Source organism: Bubalus bubalis, chromosome 12, assembly GCF_019923935.1.
Source record: "Bubalus bubalis isolate 160015118507 breed Murrah chromosome 12, NDDB_SH_1, whole genome shotgun sequence".
Taxonomy (NCBI): Eukaryota; Metazoa; Chordata; class Mammalia; order Artiodactyla; family Bovidae; genus Bubalus; species Bubalus bubalis.
This window is the reverse complement of record NC_059168.1, coordinates 74508585-74526794: the sequence shown is the minus strand read 5'-3', so window position 1 is coordinate 74526794 and position 18210 is coordinate 74508585. Positions and strand designations below refer to the sequence as shown.

At 45.3% G+C, this 18210-nt stretch overlaps 2 protein-coding genes across 9 annotated transcripts in view; one reads left to right on the top strand and one right to left on the bottom strand.

The window, feature by feature from the left end:
- The first annotated feature begins 357 nt into the window (after nucleotides 1-357).
- Nucleotides 358-16229, top strand: FAM228A (family with sequence similarity 228 member A). The gene is given in 9 exon segments (XM_025261477.3): nucleotides 358-1230; nucleotides 3486-3554; nucleotides 4475-4666; nucleotides 7026-7106; nucleotides 8621-8708; nucleotides 8827-8983; nucleotides 11875-11903; nucleotides 11906-12018; nucleotides 12712-16229. Coding segments are annotated over 9 exon segments (969 nt in total). The 5' UTR covers nucleotides 358-1137; the 3' UTR covers nucleotides 12859-16229.
- Nucleotides 14668-18210, bottom strand: part of ITSN2 (intersectin 2) — a 128011-nt gene continuing 124468 nt past the window's right edge. For all 8 annotated transcript variants that reach the window (XM_044926188.2, XM_044926187.2, XM_044926191.2 and 5 more), the window contains exons 37-39: nucleotides 16606-16689; nucleotides 16036-16209; nucleotides 14668-15571 (exon numbers count right to left, since the gene is read on the bottom strand). In XM_044926188.2, coding sequence (XP_044782123.1) covers nucleotides 15414-15571; nucleotides 16036-16209; nucleotides 16606-16689 — 416 coding nt within the window. In that variant the 3' untranslated portion in view covers nucleotides 14668-15413. The remainder of the gene's footprint in view (nucleotides 15572-16035; nucleotides 16210-16605; nucleotides 16690-18210) is intronic.

The window sequence follows — 18210 nt, the reverse complement described above, 5'->3', positions numbered from 1 at the left end:
TTTTTTTCCAGTATTCTTGCCTGGAGAATCCCATGGACGGAGGAGCCTGGGGGGCTACAATCCATGGGGTTGCAAAGAGTCCCACACGACTGACTGAGCGACTTCACTCACTCACCCAGGAGCTCAGTAGGGGGGATCTGGAGCGCAGAAGACAGGTTTTCCTTGGGCAAATGCTATGCTATGCTAAGTCACTTCAGTTGTGTCCGACTCTGTGTGACCCCATAGACGGCAGCCCACCAGGCTTCCCCATCCCTGGGATTCTCCAGGCTAGAACACTGGAGTGGGTTGCCATTTCCTTCTCCAATGCATGAAAGTGAAAAGAGAAAGTGAAGTCGCTCAGTCGTGTCCGACTCTTAGCGACCCCAAGGACTGCAGCCTACCAGGCTCCTCCGTCCATGGGATTTTCCAGGCAAGAGTACTGGAGTGGGGTGCCATTGCCTTCTCCTTCCTTGGGCAAAAGGGGCGCTGAAAATCTATTCTCACGCTTCTACTTGTAGCCCTAGATCATACAGGTAAATGGTACATTCTCTTTAGTAAACTTTACATGACCTCCATTTTTTTATTAAAAAAAAAAACAAAAAAAAACCTAGGGTGGACGGTTGAAAGGATTGGACGGTTGAAGGCCGGCTGGAGCGGAGGGGCTGGGGCGGCGCGAGGCTGAGGAGGTGGGGGGCCCGAGCCCCCCTCTTTGCTGACTTCCGGGTGGATAAGCGGCGTAGGCGGATTGAAGGAAGAGGGGTGGAGTCTAAACAGAGTGCTTTAGCTTGTTTTTAGAAGGTGCTCCCTTTCCCCCTCCCAGAACGATCAGTGCCCTGTGCCGTTTCCTGATGGCCCTACGCTCGAGGTGGGGGGCAGGGAGCAGCCAGGCCTGCGACCACGCCAGCAGCCCCTCCGCGGTGTGGCCCAGGCGGACCCTGAGGCGTTGCCTGGCTGGGTCCGCAAGGCCGCAGGTCAGGGAGCCTAACTAGTCACCCACTTTGCGAAACAGGTTTAGGGGCGCTGGAGGATTTTTTTGTTTTACTTAACCGAGACTATGAAGAGTTTAACCGCTCTCTGAGCTCAAAGACCTACACTTTTTCAACTGGACTCGCCTATCTCCTCAATTTACTCTTTCTCCCCTCAGGGATTGTATTATATATGGCTGCCACAAAAGTGTCCAACTGTGGTAAACATTTTGGGCCTGAATAATTAGAAAAGTGGCCAGAACCCGAGTCAGTCACGTTGATGGAGGTAAAATTATATGGCATTTAGGGGCCCGTCTTTTGGTGATGGGGCATAAATCCCTTGAAATTAAAATCTATTGTGTCTTAATCACAGCTGTTTTACCCAGAACTAGAACAGTGCCTGGCACAGACTTGGTGCTTAAGAAATTCATCCAGTGGGAAAGGCAGGGGGCGGGGGTCACATTTGGCCCAGGGTGGTCGTCCTGTTTCCCGTGGTCAGGAGCGTGAGCATGGCCACAGGGCAGCAGTGGGTAAGCACAGGGGTCCTGGAGCTGCCCTGCAGGAGAGCAGGGGAGGCCCGGCCTGCGCTTGCAGTTACTTCATGATACTTCAGGATCTGGTAAAGCAATGATTTTCTCATAAAGTTTCATTATCTTATAGAGAAGTTCTTGGATATTTCCTCTGTTTTTCCCCTTTTACTGTGGTGGCAGTAAGAGTGGTGAGATTGTGTACGTGCGTGCATGCATGCGTGTACATGCACAGAAAAATACAGATTTCAAAAGTGCTGCTAGAAATCATTAACATCCTCCTTATATTTTCTTACAAAATCACCAAGAGGGAGCTGTTAAAAACGATTTCCTTTAAAAAAAAAAAAAGTTAGTTTGAAAATCTGCATATAACCAATAGTATGTATAACATTTGCTAATAGTGTTAATAGGATGGCTAAAAAATTGATTTCCCAAGATGATTGTTAGTGTATGTTTCTACTTCAGATAAATTGATTATTCTAAATTTGTATTGTATTAGGGGAAAACATTTAATTGTTTTACATGATTTTTCAATTATCATGTTAAAATAAGTTTAAGAAGGCTTTATTTTAAAGCAAGAGTCTGTTCATATTATCAGGAGAGTTTTATTTTGGAGAGGACCCTAGTAGCTATCTGAATATAATTTTAGATTTCATGCAAAGCTGTTATATATAAAGTAAAAATACAACTGTCCCTTTCAAGATTTCTGTTATTCACAGAGTTGGTATTTGAGTGTGGGATTTAGTTCATTCTGATGCATTCACTGTGACAGAACTGAAAGAAAAGCCAGAGATTGAATAACATAGTTTTAAGAATCTGTATCACTTTTCAGTAGATAATTCTTTTAGGTAATAGCACTTCTCTTGCAGATACTTAATTTTTATTGCTTTTCCATTTGTTCCTACTTACTTCTGTAAGAGTAAAGACTGGAAGATCAGTTCATAGTGATCCAAATGAAAAGCCCTAGAGTAAGGATTTGAGTGCATCAGCTTTACCCAAACTCATAATGGAAACAGCTAGTCCCTAAATGTAAAACCATCTTGGTTCTCAGCCAGGAGTTCCCAACTAACTGGCTCTGGTCCAGTCAAACTAAGTCAAACGTCTGCAGTTTTGACTTATAAGGAGGTTTTAACTTATAAAGAGACCTAGCAGAAGTCAGGGAACTTCAAGGGCTTTTAAAACATACCCACAGACTGCCTGTAAAGAGGCTTCATTTTATTGTTGTTCAGTCACTAAGTTGTGTCTTACTCTTTGTGACCCCATGGACTGCAGCACACCAGGCTTCCCCTGTCCTTCACTGTCTTCCGGAGTTTGCCCAAACTCATGTCCTTTGAGTTGGTGATGCCATCCAACTATCTCAACTTATGTCTCCCTCTTCTCCTGTTCTCAGTTTTTCCCAGCATCAAGGTCTTTTCCAGTGAGTCGGCTCTTCGCATCAGGTGGCCACAGTATTGGAGCTTCAGCTTCAGCATCAATCCTTCCAATGAATATCCTGGGTTGATTTCCTTTAGGATTCACTGGTTTGATCTCCTTGCAGTCCAAGGGAATCTCAAGAGTCTTCTCCAGCACCACAATTCAAAAGCATCAATTCTTTGGCACTCAGCCTTCTGTATGGTCCAACTCTCACATCCATACACGACTACTGGAAAAACCATAGCTTTGACTATACAGACCTTTGTCAGCAAAGTGGTATCTCTGCTTTTTAATACACTTTCCTGGTACTTTAAAAATCATGGTGTGATGTAAGAGATTTGTTTCAAAATAATCTATTATCGGGCAGGGGAGTGAGTAGGGATTTAGATGAAATAAGATTGACTGAATTGATCATTCTTGGACCTGGGTAATGGGTTCATAGAGAATTGTGTTTGAAAATTTCCATAATAAAAAGTTACAAAATATGTTTTGAGGTACAGATGTTAGAGTCACACTTAAATTATTGGTAAAATACATTGAGTTTTGTCACAGGCTTGTTTATTCAGGATCTACATCTTAATATTTAATTCTATAATTTTAGGCATTAGCCAGAGAAGACATTGATGAAGCTGTATATGCAATATTATTTAGAGAAAATTGTATTGCAAAGGTAAGAGTTGGCTACAGAGTGGATTCTAAGTGCGTTCTAGATAAGCAAGAGTGATATAGAGCAGTGTGGCCAAGAGGATGTTACCATGTCAGAGAGAGTCATTTTTTCTGGGAGAACGAGCCTCCCTTGAATCACCCATTGATACTACATAGATCTGAGCTGGTGCTCTCTCCTTGCAGGATCACTAAGAGGTCAGGTTTCCCAGATTTATCCTTAAGGGATCTGAGAGATTGTTCTAACTACTCCCCTGGTACTGAATAGAAATTTTTTCCTAGAACTTACCTCACTCTCTTATGTTCCCACATCACAGTGGGGAGCTATAAAGCCACAAGAAATGAATTAGTATTTAAGGGTAATGACCAATCAGTACTGATCATCACTATGGAATTAATAAATTTAAGGAGGTTTTCATCTCAATGAGAGGTATACAATACCTGAACGTTTGTACTGTGACATAGTTTATAAAGGAAGTTCACATATATATTCTCATATGAGGCTCAAAAGACGAAGGTGGGTTTACCCTCAGAGAGAAAGAGAGGTGTTGAATCAAGTCCGGTGCTCTTATTCCTCTACCACTTTTATCACAGACTTTACTGATGATAAAGGCTGGAGATGAGGAATGGTGACCAGGGAATGCTTTGAATCCTGAAAAGCACAGTTTCCTGAGTTAGGAAGTGGTTTGGTCTGGAGGCACTGTTGTGGTGTAGAACTGTCTGTGGGTTCTGCGTGTTCTATGCTCTCAGGTTCTCTTTCTGAACTTTATTCTGTTCTTTGATTATCTTATTCTATGACTTTGCAGCCTGAATATGCTGAGAGTTTAGGAGTGGGAACAAGTGTCCCCCCCCAATTTATTCAGATTAAAATAAATGTAAAACCTCTTAGTAACTTGTTTTCTTTCCTTGTTTGTATCACTTCATTAGAGATTGGATGCGTATTTTCAGCATCTGGATGCCTTTAAGGAAAGAAGAAAAGAGCTGTTGCATAAAAAATGGACTGAAAATGTCGCAAAGCCTCTTCAGCAGAGAATTATGGAAAAAGTAATTTCATATAAAGCGTTGGAGAAAACAAAACAAGAGAATTTTGAATATTTTTTAAAGCACACAAATAAAACGGTACTGAGAGTTTTTTTTTAGTGAAATATTATTTGAAAATTTGGTCTGATATTTTCATTGATTATGCAGATTCTAAAATTTGTTTTTGTATCTAAGATGAATTCATGGAACTGTAAAACAGCCCTCTGCATTTTTAAATCCAAAGTTTAAGGCAGAGGGAACAGAAATGTTTATTTGGAACTAGATTTATCAGGCATGCTTTTTGGTGATTGTTAATAATGTAACAGGGGCTTAAACCGTAAGAACATTTATTGGTTACTCAATAAGAAACAGAGGGGTTGGTGGTCTCATGGTGCGTTCTGGAAGTCTAACAATGTCATTAATAACCCAGTTTTGTTTTGTTTTTTTCCTGTTCTGATATCCTGAGTATTTTCAGTCTATGCCCATCATCCTTATATTTGTAAGCACATTTGGTTTCTTATAGCTCTGGGTATTAGGCAGGAAGAAAGGGTGAGAAATGATGTCTGGGGGCCCATTTCTTACATCTCATCCTTTGATCAGGAAGCAAAAAATCTTCAGAAGCTCCTAGCAGATTTCCCCTTAGGGGTCATTGTCCATAAACCAGGTCACATCAGAAGTCCTAGTTAAAAGCAGAGCTGGGCAGGTATGTGTGGCTTTCCAGTCTCTTCAGTACATTGTGGGTGAAGGAGAGGGGACTTCTCCACAGCTATTGAGTTAGCAACCATTAGGTGAAGGGACCACCAGTTTCTATCCTCTGTTTCTCAGTTTTATTAAATGAGAACAAATTTTGGCTTCTTCTATGGAAGATTTTTCTCTTTTTAACTTTGAAATCAGGACTCTCTTTTGAAATTGAGGCCCACCTAAATTTCCACATATTCAGCAGAGATCTAGAGTAATGTGACTGGAATATTAGAGATGTAAGTATATTTAATGAGCAAAATTTCTGGATGTGTACACTAAATACATCTTCCTAAGCACCCTAATGGAGAAGGCAATGGCACCCCACTCCAGTACTCTTGCCTGGAAAATCCCATGGACGGGGGAGCCTGGTAGGCTGCAGTCCATGGGGTCACTAAGAGTCGGACACAACTGAGCAACTTCCCTTTCACTTTTCACTTTCATGCATTGGAGAAGGAAATGGCAACCCACTCCAGTGTTCTTGCCTGGAGAATCCCAGGGACAGGGGAGCCTGGTGGGCTGCCATCTATGGGGTCGCACAGAGTCGGACAAGACTGAAGCGACTTAGCAGCAGCAGCAGCAAGCACCCTAAGAGGCAGAGCTCAAGGGTAAATCCAGGTCACTTTGAAACAAAGTGCAAAGTCTTACAAGTATGTGCAAAAATGTGATTGCACAAGCATACAATGAGAAAGCCATGCCTTAGAAAAACCATGTGTTGAAATCAAGTGATTTAAAATGAGAGTAAATTCAATGTGAGTCAGCCATGTGAGCTGGCTTCCAAGAAATCATCCAAGCTTTTAGGCAGTATTGAGAGGCAGTGTCTGAGTGGGAAACATTGGGTCCAGCCTGTCCACCCACGGACAGTCACCAGTTACAGAACCCTTAGAAAAGGGTACAAGCTTGACAACACTTGACAGGAGGAAAAGTGGAAAAAAATATATAGCAAGTTTAGCCTAGGGAAGAGATGACATGAGGGGAAATGAAATCTTTTAAGTATGTATTGTAAAAGGCTGACGTGGATGAAGAGTAGATGTATTTTGTGTTGCTTCATGGGGAGAACTGGCAGTGAAAAGGCAGACTTCAGCTCTGTTCTAAGGACAAGCTTCCTAGTGGTTAGAATGACCAAGAGAGTATCTGCCTAATGGAGCAGAGCTGTGCTGTGCTTAGTTGCTCAGTTGTGTTTGACTCTTCGCGACCCCATGGACTGTAGCCCACCAGGCCCTTCTGTCCATGGGGATTCTCCAGGCATGAATACTGGAGTGGGCTGCCATGCCCTCTCCAAGGGATCTTTCCAACCCAGAGATCAAACCCAGGGTCTCCTGCATTGCAGGTGGATTCTTGACCATCTAAACCACCAGGGAAGCCCAAGAGTACTGGAATGGGTAGTCTGTCCCTTCTCCAGGGGATCTTCCTGAAATCGAACCAGGATCTCCTGCATTGCAGGTGGATTCTTTACCAGCTGAGCTACCAGGGAAGCCCTCATGAAGCAGAAGTTCCTCAAATAAGGCTAGTGAGTGACTTGAGACTAAAGCTGGATGATTACTTCTTCCAGAAGGTAGTGGACTCTCAGTGCAGTCCAGATTACTTCTAAGGTTTCTCTGAACCCTTTGAATCTATGATTTTATATAAAAAATGGAATAAAGTATTTGGCTTTTTTGAATCTTGCAAAAACACACTTGTATGTAGTGCTTTGCTCTTAAGTGTACTTTTTTGTTTAAAGGAAATTATATTTGGAGACTTTTATGATCCTGAAGTATACAATCCTTTTTATATGACAAAAAAGGACCCAAATTATGGAAAGGTAAGTACATTACCTATTATTATCTATTTATTCTTAGAAGCTCTGGGGTTGGGGAAAACCTGGTTGTTTTAGAAGTCTTACAGTTATTCTGCATTCACTTAAAAAAAAGTCCACAAAAGCATTTCCCCTGAGTTTTAGATTAAGAACCCAAAGTAATTTTGACCACTTGGGAATGAACATTGTGGAAAAGGCACATATGTGTGTGTGATAATTCATTTGTTCATTCATTCCTCTATCCACTCACATTCAGCAACCGGAAGCCCAGGAGGTCGGGGAAGGTAAGTGGACAGTGAATGTGACAGGAGCGTCACGGAACCAGCGCAGGGAGAGCTCCTTCATGGATGCAGGAAAGGCTGTCCAGGAGCCAGTAGTTGAGCTTGTAATGCATCTTCACGTTTTACACTGACAGTATAGGTATTACCACTTTGAGATGTAGGTTTCACGTGTTTTACTCTTGCATAGCAGAAGTGGCCATCTGATCTCTGAAGAGGAAAGTGGTTTATTTTTGCTTCTCCCCGAAAACTAAGGCAGGTCATGGTTGTGAAGATAGGAAGGTCTTTTTGCCTCTGGGGGACTCACTGAGTATTCTGTTGGGGAGTCATTATGCTGTTTCCTCATTCAGTGGCTGTTGTCCTTGCAAATAGCATTGGGTCAAGATCAAGTGTGTGGGGAAGTAAAAAGGGGGAATAGTTCTTCTGTCTAAAGCCTATACTCAGGATGCGGAGGGAGGGAGAAAACCACCTTCCTCCACAGCCTCTGTAGCTGGCCCTGGACCTCAGCATGTACTGTTCTCCTGCCCTGCGGTTCTCACAGGCCTTTAGAGACCAGTGGTCAGCCCTCAAGGAGTGCCCTTCCTCCTAAGCTGGCTTAGAGCTCTGCCTTGTGCTCCCAGGGCTTCCTTGGTAATTCAGATGGTAAAGCGTCTGCCTGCAATGTGGGAGACCTGGGTTCAATCCCTGGGTTGGGAAGATACCCTGGAGAAGGAAATGGCAACCCAATCCTGTACTCTTCTTGCCTGGAAAATCCCATGGACGGAAGAGCCTCATAGGCTATAGTCCATGGGGTCACAAAGAGTCGGACATGACTGACTTCACTTTCTTTCTTTTTGTGCTCCTAAAGCAGCTAAGCTGATGCCTCTCACGACAAGGTAGTTGTCATCCTTGACTTGTCTGTTCTAGACTGAGAGATTCCTGAATACAGGACCCCGCTGGGAGGCAGCTACCCCTGCAAGTTGCATCAGCAGATACTTGTTGACTGATGCATTGATACTGTAGAACTCTTAACAGGAGTATGTGTCTTCTCTTTGGGTGGCCCTTGCTCCATTCAGCCACTTAAGGCTCAGTGAAATATTCTTGGGTGAGGCGGGTGGCATTTATGCTTCCCTTGCTCTGTATGACATTACCCCTGGGTCCTTGTTCTCAGCTGCTTTAGCGTATAGTAAGGCCACACTCGAATGCTTCGGACAGATTTAAAACAAATTGTACTTGGGTCCTCAGAGAGTCATTTTCTCGCAGGTTGCGGTCCCACCATTCTGTGATCCTCTGTTTAGAAGACAGCAAGAGATAGATGAAGAGCAGAGAGCTATTTTTCAGTACACGACAGGTACTTTGTGATCACGGGGCTTCACCTTTAGAGACTTCAATTCTCTAGTGATCTCCTACCCCAAGGGTAACTGGAGCTGACCTTAAGGGTGTTGATTTAGATTTTTATCTTCCTGTAGGAAAATGATGTACCTTAAAAGAATTTAAAGAGCTAGAGAAGGCCAGGCAGTATGCCAGACTGCCCCAGTTCACGTTCAGTCTCCACAGCATGGTTTCAAAGGAGAGGCCCAAAGCCTCTGCGAGGCCTGTGGGAAGCAAAACACACAGCAAATGCAGGTAAAGGTCTCTTTGCTGTGGCCGGAGTTGGGCCTGGGTATGTCATACAGCTGGAGTCACACAGCATGTAGCCTTTTCAAGACTTTACTTTCATTTTTGAAGGCTGTTCTCACAGGATTAAGAATGTTAGGTTGGCAGATATTTTCTTTCAACATATATCCCTGTCTTTTGCTCTTAAAATTGCCCATCCTGCTGCTGTTCTTCTGGAGACAGTTATCTTTTTATCTGGATGCTTTTAACATTTTCTTGTTGTCTTTGATTTTCAGTAGTTTTCTATGATGTCCCTAGGTATGGATTTTTTTTTTTTTTTAATCTACTTGGCATTTATGGGTCTTTTTGTATCTGTAAAGTGATGTCTTCAGTCAGTTCAGGGAGGTTTTCATTCATTTTCTCTTTGATTGTTACCTCTGCCATATACTGTTTTCTTTCTGAATTCCAGTTAACCGTATTTTAGATTTTCTCACTGTAACTTCCCTGTCTCTTACCCTTTCTTGTGTCATTTCCAAGTTGCTCCAAATTTAATTCTAGGTATTTTTACTCTTTATCTCTTCAGTTGTATCTAACCATCTGTTGTTAAATCCATCCACTGAGTTTTTTTTTTTTTCAATTGTTTTATTTTTATAGTTCAAGCATCTTACTTTGTTCCTTTTCAGAGAAGTTTTGAGGAAGGCTGTGGAGATCCTCAGGGCCTGGAGGAGCTCCACCCCCGATGGGGGAACCTAGTTCCAGTACCCTGGTTTGACTTTCCCCCATCCCCAGGGAGGGGGTTCAGAACAAGGTTAACTACCCACTTTCCAGGACAGCACCAGGCCTGGGAGGGAAAATCTGCCAAAGATATGCTGGGAGGACAGAGGACTCAGTCCCTGCTACCTGATGCTGACCAAAGCCCCAAGGGGAGAAGGCGGCCCGAGACCGACAGCTCCCTCTGAAGGACTGCTTCCTCCGGAAGAACTGCTCCACTGCTGGCCAGTGACTGTAAAACAGGAATTTTGTGGGGCTTGGAGGGGCTGAATTTTTTTTATTTTCTCTTACGTTGTTGCAGTAGGAGCATTGGCCTTTGCAAACTTTCTACAGCAAAAGAAAGAAAAGAGCATCCCTGTCATGTTTGTCATGTTCTCTTGGTGTTTCCTTTTTATCCCCCATCCTGAGTTTTGCTGGAATGAACACTACTTTGTTTCTGCTTTCCTGTGATTTGAAAGTTTTGTGTTCTATTTCTGGTTTCATGTTTGTTTGTTTGTTTTACAAATTTTAACAAATATTTTTATTTAAACATCAATAATTATATAACTCCTCATCCCCTAGCAAGGCAAAGCCTTTATATTGCTTTATTTCCTCATCTCCCCTCTCTGGCTCCTCAGCCTTTATAGACAGTCATATTTCTTTAGTTGATATTCTGCCTTTGAGTCTGTCTCTTCTGATGGACCCTCCACCTCACAGCCAGAGGAATCTCTTCAAAGTGATCAACCTCCTGAACTGAAAACCCTTTAGTAGATTCCCATAACCATTCCAATAACGTGCAGCCCAACTAGCACATAAGGTGCTCTCTGGGCCGTGCTACCTTTTCTGGCTTTGTCTAAAAAAAATCCCCTCTCTCTAAAGAAAAGGAATATGACAAAGCACAGAAATATGTGGATCAAGTCAGCACTTGGGGGATTATCGCTTGGCTGTTCCTCTGCTCCCCTTCCTGCCTCTTCTCTCTGCAGCAAGCTCCCTGAGGGCAGGGGTTGCTAATGTATCTTGGTGTTCCCAGCACTTAGCTGGAAGATAGCAGATGAGGAGTCAGTACTTGTGGGATGAATAAATGAATGGAGGAGTGGAGGCAAAGGTGATTTCCCTAGAGAGACCTTGGCTTCCCAGGCAGGGATGGAGACAGCCCTGGGAAATCTTCCGAGAGGATGCACCTGCTGGTGCCTCAAATTGCTGTTCAATAAAGTAATAAAAGGACTTAAGAGTGAGGTAGCTTTGTTAGACAGTTTGAGCACAAAAAGTGGAGTCCTTCTCAACTTGAAAAAAAAGGGAAGGGGGCCTGGGTATGTTAGAAAGCACCCATCTCTCCTGGAAGCCACAGTCAGTGTCTCTATCTGTTCAGGCTGCGATAACAGGAGCTGAGACTGGGTGGCTTATAAATGACAGAAATATATTTCTCTCGGTGGAGGCAGGGAAGTTCAAGATCAAGGTGTTGGCAGATTGAGTCTGGTGAGGACTGGCTTCCTGATTCAGACACTGAGTCTTCTCACTGGTGGAAAGGGTGACGGAACTCTCAGGCCTGTTTCACAAGGTCATTAATCCCATTCAGGAGGGCTCTGCCCTCATGACCTAATCACCTCCCAAAGGCCCCACCTCCTAATACCATCACTTTGCGGGTGGGGTTTCAACATATGAATTGTGAGGGGACACAGTCAGACCACGGCAGTCAGAAAGATAGCCAGGCTGCTTAAGGTACCACAAGGTCACTCCTTGCCTCTCTGGGACTTGATGGATGATGGATGTGGGGCATCTATCATAGCTTCTCTTTGTGAACCTGCTTCATTTCTCTTTCTCTGCTTTTTTGTGCATGTCCTGGAAAATGGATGCCCTGGTTCTGCCTTTCTGGTTTGAGCCCTCTGAGGCTGCTTGAAGGTCCTCTGTCCCAATTACAACTCTAGGGACTGAGGCTCTGGGTCGCAGGCCTCAGCTACAGCCGTAGAAGGTCACATGACTCACCGCCTAAGGATGGAGCCGGCGGGGGTGTGGGTGGGGGGCAGACTGATCAACAGCCACCAAGTGATGTTTTCTCAGTCTCTCATTTTCATGAAGTGAGTGCTGAGTTCACTAAATTTTCAGGCAATTATTGAATGGTACAATTCTATTTATACTGAGTTGAAATCATTTTCTTCTACTATTCTTTATAGTCCTGAAAAGCTTGTCTGTGCAGAAGAGAAATTCCACCTTATAAGGTGAAAATGACTAGTGACATAAATCAAACTGTTTTTGAAAGGCGGTTTTATTCCTCGAAGATCAGCCAGGAGAGTAAAAGGCATGAGAAGAAGGGCCTGGTGAGCAGAGATTGCGGGGGTGGTGTAGGGCGGGGATGGTACAGCTGTGTAACACCCGCCAGAGAGCACTGACAGACCCCTCCATCTCAGACTCCAAGGGCAGAGCAGGTGGTGGCCAAAGAAGGGGCTGAAAAAGAGGCGGCAGAGGAAGTGGTGGGGTCTCCTCGAGCTCAGTTCTGTTGCAGAGACAGGCTTCCTTCCACAGGACAGCCTTGGGTGAAGACACTCAGAAAAGAGGCAGGTTGTGGGGCCCTGGACCCCATTGTCGGGGGACAGGTTGTGCCCTTCATAAGGGGAGAGATCACCTGCTCAGAGGGGATCCGCCCGCTAAGGCTTCCTCAGCTCTTTTTTCCTGAGTTTTTGCTCTCCCATTTTCCTACCTTACTACTTATTACATCCAAACTAGACCAGATTTTTTTTCTCCATAGTTTAGTCACAGTAGGTGGGAATCTTTTGAAATGAAATTTATACTTTAAAAATCTGGGCAAAATGATAGATAAGATACATAAAAAGCACAGACAGGCAGGGGAGTTCCGTGTGCAGATTTCCTGCCCAGAGCTCGCAGCCCCAGGGCACAGCTGAGAGCTCAGCCTATCCCCCCCGAAGCTGCCTGGAAGATGTCAGCTGGGATGGGCCGGGAAGTTCCTTCCTGTCCTTCCCCATCCCTCACCCAACTCTTCTCTTCTCCCACAGGCTTCAGGAACCGGACAGCACAGACCCCGCTCCTGGGCGGCAGGAGAAGGCCAGCAGAGGCGCAGGTCACAGCCCGTGGACAGAAGAGTGATGACCGCAGAGGTCCTGGGGCAGCACCTGGCCGCCCTGCAGCTGGGAGACAGGTGAGGCGGAGCCGCACCCGGGCCATTTGTAATAAATGGTTTCCAGTATCTGTACAGCAGTTAAAATGTTGTCAACATTTTTTCTCTCCAGAAGTGGAATATTGCAAGGAATATCCAACTAATAACAGTTACAGTTTATCAAGCTCTGGTTGTGAATCAGGAACTGTGTACTTTGCATGCATTTAAAAGTTTTCCCAGCAAGGTAGTACCGGTTACGTGAAGTTCAGAGGTTCAGTAACTCGCTCAAGGTCAGCTGCAGTTTGAAGGCGGCAGTGTTCTCTAGCCCAGGTCTAGTCCCTCAGGTGCCAAGGCACACACTCATTCCCCAGGGCACAAACTCTCCTCGCAGCCACTCAGACTGTGTGATGTCAGTCAGGCTGCTCAGAACCTGGGCCCCCTTTCAGAAGGCGCGGCTGTCCCGCTGTCTGCAGGGTGCCGTACCCGAAAAGCACAGGAGGGGCTCGCTGGGCACTCCTCCAGGGTGTGCCCAGCCCCCCCGGAAGTGTGGGTAATCTCAGGGTGCGCCCTCCCTTCCTCGCCTTTCAGAAAATCAGGCTCCTTTTTATCAGGAGAGAACGTGACTTCTTAAGGAGCAGAGCTGTGTTTCTTGGTCAACAGGGGCGAATGGAGTTGCTGGAAGTACTGGCATTAACTGTTCTTCTGTAATGTCATAGTCGTCTGACTCACCTCCTGCAGGCTCCTGTGTCCTAAATCTGACAAGAACATGGCACCAGCTGCAGTTCATCGCAATGATAAAGTCCCATAGTCCCAGCTATAGAATTATCCTGTAGCTGTGGTCACAGCTTTTACACCTGCCTGACCCATCAGTGGCAGCCTTAAGATTTGAAAGTTGGCTGGATATCAACCCACACCTGCCTTCTGATCCAACACGGCTCGACTCCCAGAACCCTGTAAAGATCAGCAGTTTGCTCTGCTCAGTGTGGCTGAGCCTGACCAGCCCAGCTTTCCCTGAAGTAAGCAACATACTAAGTTGTCTGGGTTCAGGTACTGAGTGTCTCTTCCTTTGACACTGGGGCATATTTCTTTTAGCCAGTCAGTGCCCAGGGTCAATACTGGAATGATGGGGTTTTTTTCACTTGAATGTTCTGAATTATGTTGTCCAGTTTTTCTTTGCCCGTGATTATGTTTAGGCAGAAAACAGAGGCTGTGATGGAGGCACATCTGAATCCTTTCTTTCTTCCAGCTTCCAGAGAAGACCTGCTCCCTGAGAAATCAGGCAGGGCTCCTGCAGCCCTGCATGACTCCTTCCAAAAGGCAGCTCTTTTCCCGGCTGTAGTCAGTAACCCAGGGATTTAATGTATAAGGCCTTCTTTATTATCAATGTTCAGGACAGATTTTACGCTTCAGAATCCAGAAGCCATGTAAATGGCTGTGGATGTGGCTCCAACAGGACGGGGAGCAGGGGGAGAGAATGGTGCTTTGGAGCTGGACAGGCCGAGGGGCCTGCTGATAATCCTTAATACTTGTGCGTTCCCTTCACGGCTGAGTTCCCCGAGGTTTCTACTGAGCAAGGCAAGCAGAGGAGATTAAAAGGGGACCGTGTAGCTCCCAGAGACTCAGCCGTCAAAGAAACCAAACCCTAGAAACAGTAGGTATGTTGACTAGAGTCACATAGCAAGTCAGTGGCAGCCAAGATGAGGCTCTGGGGCTCCTGCCCGCTCCCTCTGCACATTCTGTCCTGGGTGTGTCTCACAGTTGCAGAAAGGAAATTTGGTTTCGTTACAAGCAGTCCCTGAAATTACCTTTTAAAAAGGCCTTTCACATAGACAGTAAATCAGTCAGGCTTTGAAGCTACATTCATAAACTTATATTTTTATTCTCTTTCTGTACATATTGGCAATGATAAAGCTTAAAGATGCATGTCCTATGACAACGCAAAACAAGGGATTTACATAAATAATTTATACTTCAGAAAGTTAAGGTTGAAAAATATTTTCCGCATCATTAAGAGTTCACAGTATTTAAAGTAGATCAAGCTTTCTCCCTTAGATTTCAAACTATATTGTCTCAGCATAGAATGGTAACATCTAGTCAGGAATAAAATGCTCAAGTTTCTGTTCCAGTCAGTGCAGTAGTGGGCAGTTTCCATAGCAGGCTGTTCCCAAGCTGAGGCTGCAGCGTTTCTTTCCAGTCCTTCTCCTCCTGAGTGGCTGTGACCCAGCAGGGGCCACACGGTGTGGAATGGTTACAGCGTCACCCAAACCACCCACAGTGGACACATTCAACCAAGTGGTAACGTCTGGTGGTCTGATGCCTCATTTCCACATAATACTTTGTATCGCCCTGAAAATGGAAACCTTGGCATCCAAACCCAGCCGAACATGTTAACACTAATACAAGGCACTGTGCTATGGGGTTTGGTTTATTTCTAGGAAAGATCGTGTTTGCATAGATTGAGAGCGATTTAGTGTGCAATAAAACAGAGGCCCCAGCGCGCATGGCCTTGTGATGGATGAAGCCGCGTGACGCTCCTCCCGCTCAGGGGCAGCACCGGTTGTCTTCTCCGGCCCCGGCCCAGTGGGCAGATCCCTGAGGCCCCTATAGGAGAGTTTTCTGCTCAAAAAGCTGCAGGTCAAAGCGGACCCAGACCTCCCCGGTGGGGACCTCATGCAGCAGGAGTCGGCGGGTTGTAGGGCCTTTGCTTTCCTGTTCTGTTCGAATTTTTGCCACTGGAACTTCAGTGCGACCCAGGAAATCTGGTGAACAGACACGAGTGTCAAAAGTCTTCTTTAAAAAACTGTTAAAAAAACTATCCTGGAGGGAGTGTCTGAAGCAGGATTCATAAAATGTTCGCATCCAAAACAAATAACTCCTTTTGGTTAATGGCTGTTGGAGACTGAGTGGATGGATACGTGCAGAACAAGGGGTCTGGGTGAAGGAAGCTGCCTGTGGGGACCCCAAGCCTCGCTGGTCAGGGAGTGTCTCACCCATTCAGCAGGTGCTACGAGCACAGCGTTTCCATCAGGTAAGCAGGGGTGACGGGGTGGGAGACTTGACACATACCTGAGGCCGCCCACCCCTTGCCCCCGAGAAGGGGCCCCACCTGTGGCCACTGAGAGCTCTTGAGGGCCATGGGCTGTATCACTGCCCTTAGGCATTCCAGACCCCGGATCCTAGTGTGTGGGGGGACCTTCATACCCCTCCCTGAGTTATACTTTACCGTCTGGTGAAAACTGATCTCTGTCGAACATGGTAAGACATAGCACGTCCTGATAGAGGTCCTTAATGAAGAACTGGCAGTTAAAATTCCATTTGGGATTTAGTGTGTCCTGGAGGGTTCTGGTGGTGTAGCTCTGGGAGCCCATGCTGATTTCACAGTACGGATTGCTCTTTCCTGAATGAAAAAAACAAAACGTGGCATGTGATGGAGGGGCCTTCCTGGAGCAGAGCGGATATGGTGTTTCTCTATAGACCATGGCCTGTGGGCTCCGTTCCCAATGCTGAGAGCATCCTAAACCTGGGGAGGAACCAACTGTGAGGGCTTGAGCAGGGCCACTCCCCACGAGCAGGTGTCATTGCAGCCTGCTTCCTGCTTTCTCCACTCAGAAGCACCGAGGAAGGAGGCATCAGTACCCTCTGGGAAAACAGAGGAAGAATAATTTTGGCCCAATAACCATTTTAGTGGCACTGGAAATACCGACTTTTAAGAAGTGTCCCATTATTCAGTGTACAGAAGAGTCATAAGCAAAGAGCAGGGTTGTTACCACGTCTGTTGAATGAAAGCATTTACCATTTGGTTTACAGGCTTTCAGTTCTGTAGCTTCAATGACATGCACCATCAGACGCCCGATGCCTGAAGACTTCTGAGAGCGAGCTACAAAAGAGGAAGATGAGTGACGTTAATTTCTTCTCTGAGAACACGGACAGTGTAGCTATGGCGCTAAGCTGTAAATACAGTCTATCTTTGTAACCAGCCCTAGCACTCCCCAGCCATGCCTGCCACCTAAGCAGCAACTGGCAGACCAGCATGGGGCTGCTCTGTGCCTCCGCCCGGGCTGGGTCGCCTGCTGGGGCACCTGGCAGCCATCTCTGCCTGTGGGCAGCCTATGCACTCTTAAACACACAGGTCCAGTCTCACCGTGTATCATAGGCTGCCCGATTTGCAATTCTGGGTCAGCCCATCCCCTCTTCCAGGGGCAATGGTGGAGTGCAGGTTTTTAAAATTCATCCTTGTGTAAACCCCTCAACTGCCTGGCAAGTAGTGATATTCATAACATCATATTATATTCATTCAGCACTCAGAAGCAGCTACCATTTATTGGATACTTACTTTGTGTTGGGCATGTAAATAAGTTATATTATTTAAACTGCAGTGTTTACAGGATAGCTCTTTATAACTGCCATTGTCATATATGAGGAAATGGCGTCTTAGAAATGACTGTAACATGTTTATGTCAGAGTCTCTAAATGGCAGGGTCAAAACTTAAAATGTCAGGCACCAAAGTCTACTTTCTTAGCCATTCACCATAATTCCAATTACATATAAACACTTTAACTTATAACTTTTACTTAAGACCTTATTCTATTTAAGGAGGTACTCAAAAACACTTTTAATATGGGGAGAAATGAGTTAGTGAACTCAGATTTTCTTGGTAAATGTAAAGATAGTTAAGCTGGGTTTGCTTGTAGGGGTTTAAAAACTTAACAAGAAAGCTGCTTGGTGAGCTCCTGACTTTTCAAAACTCAGGGCAAGTAGAACTTTCTCTGTGAGAAGCAGCTCATCCCCCGTGTGTGCCCTCGGCCCAGGAGGCCCTTGCATTCAGTCTCCTTGAAGGGGGGGCTGGGCTGTATTCATTTGCAGGCCTGGTTAAGCCTAGCACAGGGCCTGGCACAGAGTAAGTAATCAATAAATGTCTAAGAATTGAACACATGGAGAGTGCATAAATGTACATACAGATATTGCTGTGAAGCAAAACTAATAAAGAAAAACTTTGATTTATCTTTGACCAATTAAGAGATCATTATATGCTTTCTGAAAAGCTTCAATCATTGATTTTTCAATAGCAAGACTTTAAAGTACCATTAAAATAGGATTCAGTTAGCAAAAGCCAATTTACACATACCTTTCAGGAGTATGTAACAAAATAAGGGAAACCTGAATGAAAAAACATAAAGAGCTGCAACTCCAGCAGCCAGGAACACAAGTGGGAGGACTGGTCAGGGGAGGGCCTTGTGCCACAGCCTGGTGGGAGACTGGGGGTCTTACCAGGGCTCTGCCACCATGAGAGGACAGGATCAGACAGAGAACCATAGACAGGACCATAGAGAGAACATGTGGGACTTGGCAGCTGACTAGAGAGGCCTGGGGGAAGGGGGTGTCAGGGGGCACATTTCC